At 35.7% G+C, this 11,436-nt stretch overlaps 1 protein-coding gene across 2 annotated transcripts in view; it reads right to left on the bottom strand.

The window, feature by feature from the left end:
* The window catches only part of mindy2 (MINDY lysine 48 deubiquitinase 2), a 40,048-nt gene that overhangs the window by 4,406 nt on the left and 24,206 nt on the right, over positions 1-11,436 (bottom strand). For both annotated transcript variants that reach the window (XM_016502074.1, XM_016502075.1), the window contains 3 exons: positions 10,991-11,093; positions 9,350-9,492; positions 8,748-8,921 (listed from right to left, as the gene is read on the bottom strand). In XM_016502074.1, the coding sequence (XP_016357560.1) occupies positions 8,748-8,921; positions 9,350-9,492; positions 10,991-11,093 (420 nt within the window). The remainder of the gene's footprint in view (positions 1-8,747; positions 8,922-9,349; positions 9,493-10,990; positions 11,094-11,436) is intronic.

Here is an 11,436-nt window from a genome sequence, read left to right as displayed (position 1 = left end):
TTTTGTGTTCAACAGCATGAAGGAATCTCAAACAGGTTTAGAACATCAACAGAATTTTCATTTTTGGGTGAACTATAATGCAGCCTAATATAGCTGCTGTTACCATTTGTGTCAATAATGTAAATCAAACATCAGCAAGAAAATAACTTACTGTCCTTGACTGAATCACTTTTGTAAAAGAAATCAGAATGAATGTATATTGAATTTATACAGTGAAGACTATTCAGTCTATTTGCACATTTTCTTTATACAATATATTTATTATTCAACGCTTTAAGTTTTTCAAGTAGGCCGTTTTTTATGATCTTTGTTCTGTTGTAGCCTAATTTGTGACTGTTTACTTGTCTTCAGTAAGCTTATTTTTACTTAGGCTAGTATTATTTTTTATTGATATTGAAATTGGTAACAAAAATTATGAAATTTCAGTGCATCAAGAATTTTGATATGGTATAAAAATCATATTTAAAGCTTTGAGAGTTGTTCATTTTCAGTTCGTTCACCAAAATGATTAGTTCAGAATCGTTCACCGATTCGTTCAGTGACCATTTCTTCATACTACATAAATACGCCTGCAGGTGGCGAAAAAGAGTCTTACGTGTTATGTCTTAAGTCAACGAACGTATTTACTTGTTACAAAAAACTGATTTGGCTTTATTAAAATGTGTGCATAATCTACTCATTAAATAAAGTCTAAATAAGTTGTTCAGATGACCAAAGCACAAGGTTTTCTTGCATAATTAACATTTTAATTGTTTGGTCAGACATTTACACATTCATAAATCGGGGATTAAACGTTGAGTTATGTTCTGTATGCTAAATATGAATATATAAACAAGCGTATGTGCACAGTACCTATAACTGCGCTTTGCATCCGCTTTCTGCTGATTGCAGATCGAGATTGACTCACATACTAAATGGCAGACTGACCCGGTACACTCTCATTCATTTCGTTCACGAATGAGATATGTACCAGTTCAGTCATTTCATTCATGAACGAGATGTACCAGTTCATTCAACTCGTTCACGAACGAGAAGATCTCTCTCTTTCAGACTCAAAAGAAACTCGTTCAGTGAAGGGCGTATTCGTTCACTACACTCAACAAATCACATGCTCCGTCACATCTCATATTCGAAAGCTATTGCTCGAGGTTTAATCATTCTTTGACAGGATGAAACAGTCCACAGAGCTACCCGGTTCACCGAGCTGCACATGCGCTGCTAATAGCACCGCGCTGCTCTGGAGGGTGGAATTTCAGTGAATGAGAAATATGAGTCAATGGATTACGTGAACGAGAACGATTCGTTCACCTAAAAGATTCGTTCAAAAAGAACGATTCGTTCACGAACGTAACATCACTACCGGTTTCAAAAAATATAGGTTTCACTCTCCCAAAACACCGGATCCGTGTGGACGAAACACCTATACGGAACAAAATTTATGCGTATACAGCTAAACGCGTCTCCGTGTGGACAGGGCCTAAGTTATTCAGCAGAGTTATGGTAGAAGGCAATATTATATAGACTACTTTTATATTACCTTTAGGAGCTTGATATTATATAAATTACTATACATTTACAGTCACCTTTGATCAATTGAATGCTTCCTTGCTGAATAAGTATTAATTAAAAAATTTTTTTTTTTTTGTGTGTAATATATTTATCTGTATAGATATATAATATATTCCCTCCTATATTGAATGAGAAAGTGCAGCCTAAACTCTTTGCTAAATAACTTCTTTTGTGTTCCATAAAATATAAATCATATTCCTTTGTAGGGCTGGGTAAAAAATATCGATATCTCGATATTAATCGTCGATTCTTAAATCCCAAGAATCGATTAGTCTAGCCTGTTTTCAGTTCATGGACGGAACATTGAAGGGCACTTCCCATCCAATAAATCGCAATAAGCATTGTGCTTTTGTGCTTTTAATATGAAACAACGTCTCAGGTTTCAATTTATGTCAATTGTATTGCAGTATTCAAACAATAAATGCCGTTTTGGCGCTGTTTAATGTGGAGTGACAGATCGCTGTAGCGCCTCAGATCAACAGACGCAGCAGCGTGAGGCGCACGTGAACTAATCATCTCCTCCACATTAATACCAGTTTCAGCACAAAATAAACGACTAAACATCCGAAGTTAAGTTAAAAGAAAGAGGACAACTTTACAATCCGTATCCTGTCTCATGTAATTGCTCAATCAGTGTTTTCTCCCCGCAAAGACCTCAATATAACGGCTTGTAAACAATGTCACGTAACGTCACATTTACCTCAGAAAAACATATTCGGTGACCATAAACTCTTTAGTCAGAAAGAAAAATAAACTGTAGAGAGGGGCATTTTGCTAAATATATGCACCACATAACATATTCATTATAATTTTTACTATTCTAATGTTTAATTTATGTTTGAATAAATTCATAATTTTTTTTATGACAGCCACATTTACATTTTTATATAAAAAAAACAGTTGTATGCTATAGCTTACAAATCAGTCAATTTTTACCTTCAATATTATAGTAATGTAGTACCACCAACTGACTCATGTATATTTTACAGCATAAGTTGAGATTTTTTTTCCTTGAGAAAATTTGGCATGTACTGTACCTGATATATATCCAAAATAATCGATATTGAATCGAATTGGTAATCGAATCGAATCGAAAACTTGTGAATGAGAATCGAATCGAATCATGAAATTTGTGTCAAAACCCAGCCCTATTCCTTTGTGGGTGAATTATTTATTTCTGTAGAGGATTATATTATAGCTTAGCCTGAATCCTTACAGTAGTAAGGAGCTTACATAATACTTTATGAAAAAAATAACACAGTACATCATGAATATCCCGTGAATTGACCATTTAGTTTGCTAACTGACCCCACGACACAGCACTACAATGACTGTTTTAGAGTAAAGTCTGACTTTTAGAGCACAGTCATCTCTAAGGCCTTCACTTATACAGACACTTCATTATTAAACACCCAATACAAGAGCAGAAGAGAGAGAGACAAAGGATCTGTGTCACGTGAGACACTTTTGTCCGGAAATCAGGCATTAAAGCATCCCAAAGGCACAGGGGGAGGGTTACACAGAGCTGGAAGAAGGGTTGGGGAGCTTTTAACATCAATAATTGAGGAAATTTTCCAGTGGGCAATGGAGCAGAATTAGTGCTAGAGGACAGCAGTGCGATACAAAGCCCAATATAGATAAACTGCACTTTCACAGACACTGGCTGTGTCTCAACTGGATGTCAACATTCACGGCTTACTGTAATTTCAGTCTCTAGAGCTCGGTGTTACCTGAGGGTCACTGTAATTCTGTGAAATCAAACAACTTGGTCACCCCATTTGGTACACAGAGTATATTTCTTAAAGATGGGGTTGTGATTACTTTAATACCACAATTTAAATATCAGGAAATTAAATGTCTATATAAGTTCCTGTTATCCAGAAGCATAGGAACAATTTAAAGGCTTTGAAGATTGGATCTTTGAATACTAATTTTTAAAAGGGATTTAATCCGCAGGGCTGGATTTAATGCTTTTCTTAAGAGAGGTACCTGGAAAAGGCCCCAAACATTTTATTGTATACTTTTAGAGCACAGTCATCTCTAAGGCCTTCACTTATACAGACACTTCATTATTAAACACCCAATACAAGAGCAGAAGAGAGAGAGACAAAGGATCTGTGTCACGTGAGACACTTTTGTCCGGAAATCAGGCATTTAAGCATCCCAAAGGCACAGGGGGAGGGTTACACAGAGCTGGAAGAAGGGTTGGGGAGCTTTTAACATCAATAATTGAGGAAATTTTCCAGTGGGCAATGGAGCAGAATTAGTGCTAGAGGACAGCAGTGCGATACAAAGCCCAATATAGATAAACTGCACTTTCACAGACACTGGCTGTGTCTCAACTGGATGTCAACATTCACGGCTTACTGTAATTTCAGTCTCTAGAGCTCGGTGTTACCTGAGGGTCACTGTAATTCTGTGAAATCAAACAACTTGGTCACCCCATTTGGTACACAGAGTATATTTCTTAAAGATGGGGTTGTGATTACTTTAATACCACAATTTAAATATCAGGAAATTAAATGTCTATATAAGTTCCTGTTATCCAGAAGCATAGGAACAATTTAAAGGCTTTGAAGATTGGATCTTTGAATACTAATTTTTAAAAGGGATTTAATCCGCAGGGCTGGAATACATTTTATTGTATTCCAAAATCTCCCTCTGTACTGTCTGCTTAATGGCATCAAGGCAGCAGCGTTTGTGAAAATTCATTGTAACTTACTTCATTTATAGTTGCTAGTAATTTCGACATATTAGTGGATACAGATGCAGATGCAGATGAACTGGATACAGAATTTATTGGTAAACCATGTCATTTTAAGGAATTGTAAGCAATTGCATTTAAACAATTGTATAATTTTGTTGTCACTCCTGTAAACAGCAGAACTCTACATTTCGAACAAATTATGAGTGACAACTTCTTTTAGCTGCATTTTTATTTATTTATTTATTTATTGATGACCAGTGCTGCATTTATTTGATAAGAAGTACAGTGAACACAAAAATATTGTGAAATATTGTTACAGTTTAAAATAACTATTTTCTATTTGAATATATTTTAAAATGTAATATATTCCTGTAATGCCACTTTTCCAGATCTCTCAGATTCGGTGCTCAAGAATTTATTGTTAATGTTGAAAACAGTTGTGCTGCTTAAATGTTGCGGAAGACATGACACTTTCTTTTCGGAATTCTTTTATAAGCATTTATTTGAAACAGAATTCTCTTACAATGTAGAAGTCTTAACTGTCACTTTTGATCAATTGATTGTATTCTTACTGAATAAGAGTATTAATTTCTTTAAAAAAAATCTTCCTGACCCCAAACTTTTGAATGGTAGTGTATATGCAGGGCCACTGCTGGCCAAATGGGTGCCCTAAGCAGAATTGTATTGTTTTGCCCCTCCCCCAAATATAATGGAAGTAAAAAAAAAAAAAAACACCTACTATAGGGGTCAAAATAGAACTTTAATAAAATATAAAAGTAAATAAATAAATTGTAATTAAACTGTATTATTTACAAAGTACAATTGTAGTTCTATAGCAAAAAAAAAAAAAAACTAAAATTACACACGTTAAATAAAACATTTTAAAAGATGAAATATTATCAAAATAAACAATAATAAATGAAATCAAAAATCAAAAACTGCTTCATCCTCTTTTGTAACAAATTTCAGCATTGACCCTGCATTAAATGAAGCAGAAGATATTAGTCACTGAAGAATTACTGAGTGCACTTCTAAATAAACAGTTATTAGTTTAAAAAAACACAAGTAAATTAAGAGCAGTCAGTGTAATACATAAACATAGTTGTAACAACAACAAAAAAAAGTTACCTCCTATGGCTATGATTTTATTAATACAGTTGTCTGATTGATTTTTTAGTCTCAAGCATTCAGAAATCACACAAAAGAAATGTAGTTAAAAGAAAATTAACTACAATAAAACCATGTTAATTTTTGTAAAGGTTGTGATGTATGTTTTTGTTGTCAGTATTGCCCCTGCATTAAATGAAGCAGAAGATATTAGTCACTGAAGAATTACTGAGTGCACTTCTAAATAAACAGTTATTAGTTTAAAAAAACACAAGTAAATTAAGAGCAGTCAGTGTAATACATAAACATAGTTGTAACAACAACAAAAAAAAGTTACCTCCTATGGCTATGATTTTATTAATACAGTTGTCTGATTGATTTTTTAGTCTCAAGCATTCAGAAATCACACAAAAGAAATGTAGTTAAAAGAAAATTAACTACAATAAAACCATGTTAATTTTTGTAAAGGTTGTGATGTATGTTTTTGTTGAAGAAATTATAGAGGCTGTAGCAAAAGGACTGGTGGCCAAAGGTGGCCAAAAATGAAAGATTAATTGGATATTTGAATTAAATGTTTGGTCAATATTAAACAAGGATTTGATCGTCCAGTAAGTGTAACAACAGCAATTACTGGGCCTTTGGCACCCTTTGCAGGCATTTGTAAATTGTTTATTTATTTTGTATTTCATTATGTAACAGTGTTATTCAATGAAACCATATGATTATTATTAATTAGCCAGTCATTATTGCCTCATTGTTTTTATATAATGCGTGGCCAAAAATGAAAGATTAAGTGGATATTTGAATTAAATGTTTGGTCAATATTAAACAAGGATTTGATCGTCCAGTAAGTGTAACAACAGCAATTACTGGGCCTTTGGCACCCTTTGCAGGCATTTGTAAATTGTTTATTTATTTTGTATTTCATTATGTAACAGTGTTATTCAATGAAACCATATGATTATTATTAATTAGCCAGTCATTATTGCCTCATTGTTTTTATATAATGCATTTTAAGTCATTTTAAAGGCTGTTGTTCGCTTAGGTCTGTATTTATTACCACAAAAAAAATATCAGGCTGAATACTTCTTTGTTCATTATTATTTGAAGTAACAAAACCATGGTTAATTTGTGGTTACCATGGCTACAAGAACCATGACTTTTTTTGGTTTTATTCGTAGTAAAACCACGGTTAATTTTCGTAAGGGAACATGGAAACTCAGAGAGAATATTAAGGCAGATGCGATGTTGGTGGTGAAATTATTGCATTATTTGTCGGTCATCCGACGTGACGTCGAGAGTGACCGACTGAAAGGGAACCATGGTTAATTTGTGGTTAACATGGCTACAAGAACCATGATTTTGTTTTTTTTGTTTTTTATTCGTAGTAAAACCACGGTTAATTTTCGTAAGGGAACATGGAAACTCAGAGAGAATATTAAGGCAGATGCGATGTTGGTGGTGAAATTATTGCATTAAAACACGTTATTAACGTCAACAGACAAATTAAGTTTCACAGGATTATGAACGTACATGAAAATGATACACAGGCTTCATCTTGGGCTTTTTAACTTTTTCTTTTCTCGGCGCAGGACTTTTTTTCGGACATGGTTGTCCATCAATAGAGTGGTGGAACTATGATGTCACTTTGTAGGCAAAAACCCGGAAGCGAGTTAGCATTTTAGCACTTCCGGTTCCATCGTCCCAGAGTCAATGGGTTTATTGAATGGGATTTTGGTTAAATCCCTTAAATAAGGTCCGTGGTTCACACAGGCTCAAGATACTTTCACGTTTTATTCTACGACATAAAACACACCAGTTACACCCCACTCGTGATTTTTTTTACACTGTTACGTTTCTTAAAAAAGACGGTTGCTAACAAGTTGCTAAATGGGACTACAGGCGCTGTCGGAGACATTCAACGTCATCACGCTGAACAGTTGATCAGTTTACAGTATTTTCCAGTCGTAGTATAATTTGTCATACAATTAATTGAAGAATAACCAATTAATAGTTTCCCTGCATTTTATATTGTTGGTCGACGATGTTTTTTTGCTTTGCCCCGAAATGCAACACAAGTCTTCGGATGAAAGATGCTCGTTTTATCGCTTCCCCGCTGATGCGGAGACTCTGGGTTTGTACCACAAGGTAAACTCATATTACGATTATTCCATGTAAACACCACATTTACCGGCTTAGTCACGGTGAAAGTGAAACTTTAACGATGCATAGTGCTTAAAGCCACGTTAAAATTAAATGTTTACGGCCACATGAAGCTGTTAGAAAGCATTCTAAAGCATGAGGATTTCCTAGAAGCAATAACATTTTGTGTACCCACCCTAACAAAGCTGAAATGTGGTACTTTATTCACTAAAATAAGTTTAATCTTACCATATCCAAACAACGCGCTCACTCTGCTGTTATTTAATAGATTAAATGCACTAAAATTTAATTGAATAGTACGTGGAGACACGTTTTTAATTAAAATATTCATATTAATCAAAGATTTATTGACTTTTAATGCAGCTTATTTCGAAATGTACGGAATACGTGCTTTCAAATGTCCTTTAGTTATGATTATTTCATTTATTCACTATACTATTTATTTACTATTAATGTCTCATTTCAGTTTTAGTTTGGCTCTAGTTTTGTATTTATTCCAGTTTATATGAAAAGGTTCATGTAGCGTGGGTTAAAATTCATATACAGAGTAAATCCTTTTCACTGAACACATTAAAAATAAGTTTGAAAAAGTTGTCGGAAGCGTGGTGGTGGTGACGCTGAAGGCGAGCGACCGTGGTGCTGTAGTTCGTTTGTAGCCTAAGTTTAGCTTTTAAGTTCTGGCGCTTTTATTTAGGCTTCTTTAGCTTATTTTTTGCGATAATCCAAAAGCCTATGGAAAAATCCTAAAGGCTTTTCGTTGAGGGAACCAGTACGATGCTAACAAACGATCTGCATACAAAGTGACGTCATAGTCCCCCACTCTATTAGGATCATGTGCAGTCAGCTGCAAACATAAGGTGAGGGCGGATGCGGGAATGGCGCGTCACGTGTGCTTAGCCTACTGCGTTCACCGTAAAATGCATTTTAAAAAATTGTATATATATGTATATTAATATAGAACAAAAAATTTTTTTGAGCAACTGGGATGGTGCCCTATGCAAACTGCGTACTCTGCATATAGGGAGCGGCGGTACTGTGTATATTAATTAAATTACAGTCACAACATTCGACTGCATGAGCTTTAATCATAAAGGACCCATGTAAATGTTCTTTTACAGACGTCACCCAGAGAAACAACTACCATACTCAGTGTTTATAACTGAATGACACTGAGCACTCCTGAGAAGTTACTAGTCCTGACCTGATCAATCTGGTCTTGCTGACCACGGTACACAGTTTCCGGGTCAGAGGGTGGCCTCAGAAGAAACTCTGAGTCGCAGAAGTTTCCATCTCCGTCGACATTATGCAGACTTTCCCAAACCACCTTCTCCTCAGTGAGAAACCCCTGATCCGTCACCAGCAAGTACAGCTGGGCCTGAGGAACACAAAAAGAGCATTTATAAAAACATGCAGCAACCTCACAGCTCTCGTCCATCAATCTTTCAACATTCCCAGACCGAGCAGGAGTGGTGTCATGTTCTGAAGTGTGTACACGAGAATCATGGAAGAGTTTTATCTATGGGTGAAGTGTGTCCTGCTGTTACAGAACAGCTCCACTTCCTCCAGATAACAGACATTTACAGCCTCCCTTATAAGACAGTTGAGGGTTACATAGAGAGTCAACATCCAAAACCATATACATTCTTAAAGTTATGTTTTTGGCCACTGGGGGGCACCAACATACAGCATCCCTCTATAGACAAATGAACCTAATTTACTTTGCTTATTAGAGCACTTATTCACAGCAGCACAGAGCCATCTTTCAGCATCCAACATCTCAAATACACTTAAATGTCAACACACCTTAAATTTGGTCATGGTGCTGAAGTGATTGTTCCTGAAGAAGACACACAGTTCTCCGTCTTGTACAGTAGAAGTGAGTTCACACAGGCCGTGGTATGTTAGCTGAGTCGCTGTGCTGTTCAGAAACTGCTCTGCCACAAAACCTGGGAAAGAAAGAGCCAGTGTGAGATGTCTCTGAAATACACAATACAATACAGACAATACAATACATTTTTGAATGTAAAACCTTAAAGGGGTCCTATTATGCTCTTTTACAAAGTCTTGATTTTGTTTTGGGGGTGTACTAGATCAGGCTCTCATACTAGGTCTGCGAGCTTCAGTGTAAATATTGCGTCAATATCAAATCAATTTGAGCGCGATTTAAACCCGGATGATTGTAACCACTCTTAAGCTCGTCTGCCTTGGGAAAGCTAGTGCGTTTCCGATATAGTGATAACACTCGTTGCCTTCTCTAGTGCAGCTCAACCAGGTCTCGTCCCATTCGTCGATATTTGTGATATCACAAATCCCGGAAAATATGCGTTGTAGTCCAAACGAGTCGTTCATTGTAGTTTTTGAAAAGTGATTTCTGTTAAATAAAATATATCCTTTTGAAGTGGACTTTGAACTTTGTAACTTTGCAGATCTTTTTTATGCTCAAACAGCAACATTACAGACTAACTAAAGTTGAAAAAGTGAAAAAGCATAATAGGACCCCTTTAATATCTGCCCTAGCTCTCCTTGGTGCATAGCAATGTCCGATTCGTAAACAAGTCAAGTTTGTTTTTTGAGTTTGATCTTTTGATTCAGTTCACAAAACTGTTCTGAGTGATTCATTCATGATGACAGTCCACTGGAGGTGGTGATTATCAGTGAATAATGACTTGAATGTCAGTCTCTCTCACACAAAGCTATCATATGACTTCAGAAGACTTGGAACACTGTGTATGAGTCATATGGACTAATTTTATTATACTTTTATGGCGTCTTTTTCGAGGTGTTAAAGTCTCAGCCCCCATTCACTGTAACTTTAAATTTCTCCAGATAGAAGAATGGAAGTCATACAGGTTTGGAACAACATAAGGGTGAATAAATGAAGAAAAAAAAATGTTTTGGTGAACTAATCCTTTAAACACACACTGTCTGAAACTTTATGACACACAAAAATCACACAGCCTGAAAGAGACAAACTCACAAACACTGGTACAGGGATAGAGTGTGAGTGTCTGCCAATCAGCCGAAGAGAGAGAAAAGACAAAGAAACAGACACAGAAAGGGTGCATTCTGATAGACGCTTACAGAAAGAGCAAAAAAAAAAAAAGATGACGAGGGAGATATATTTAGACAAATGCAGTAAGAGAGGGAGAGAACGTTTCAGACAGCTAATAACTTCGAAAAGGAGGAGGGTGCTTAAATGACTCTGACATACTCTGATAGTTGTTTATTTGAATGATGCAATGGGGAAAACATTATTCAGAACATGGATTCATATTCACAAGGCATTAATACATGTAAATGCACATAAGCCTGGCAAAGAGTGAACTCTAAACATTCTAAGAAAGTGAATTATGCTACAAATGAGCACTTGCCTTCTGGAAGAAGCAGTCTGCATGAATGTATGAAAGGAAAAGGAAAAGACAGACAAGAACAGTGAATACCCACCTTCCCCAGCCAGCTCGCTGTTGTCTGACTGCTTACAGCTGATTATCTTCTCTACCAACTGGTTATAGCTGCAGTTTCCCACTGCCTTGACTATATCAGCCATCTACAGACAGTGTGATAAAAACAAGAAAGTCAATATGCTGGTCAAAATATTAGAATGAATGTTAACTTCCACATGGGTGATTTTTTTTAGAAGGGGTGCAATTTTAATGCATGAAAAGATATAATAAAATATTTACAAAAATGTGAGGGGTGTGCTCACTTCTGTGAGATACTGTATGTATTAATTTGTATATTACTTAATCGATGTGACAGAGTTAACCCCAGCATGTTTTTAACTTGATACGGCATTGTGAAACCATGGCAATCATTTTACATTTACATTTACATTTAGTCATTTAGCAGACGCTTTTATCCAAAGCGACTTACAAATGAGGACAATAAAA

Source organism: Sinocyclocheilus anshuiensis, unplaced genomic scaffold (assembly GCF_001515605.1).
Source record: "Sinocyclocheilus anshuiensis isolate Anshui unplaced genomic scaffold, SAMN03320099.WGS_v1.1 scaffold154, whole genome shotgun sequence".
Classification (NCBI taxonomy): domain Eukaryota; kingdom Metazoa; phylum Chordata; class Actinopteri; order Cypriniformes; family Cyprinidae; genus Sinocyclocheilus; species Sinocyclocheilus anshuiensis.
The sequence above is the reverse complement of the archived record's forward strand: the minus strand, read 5'-3'. Positions and strand labels throughout refer to the sequence as shown.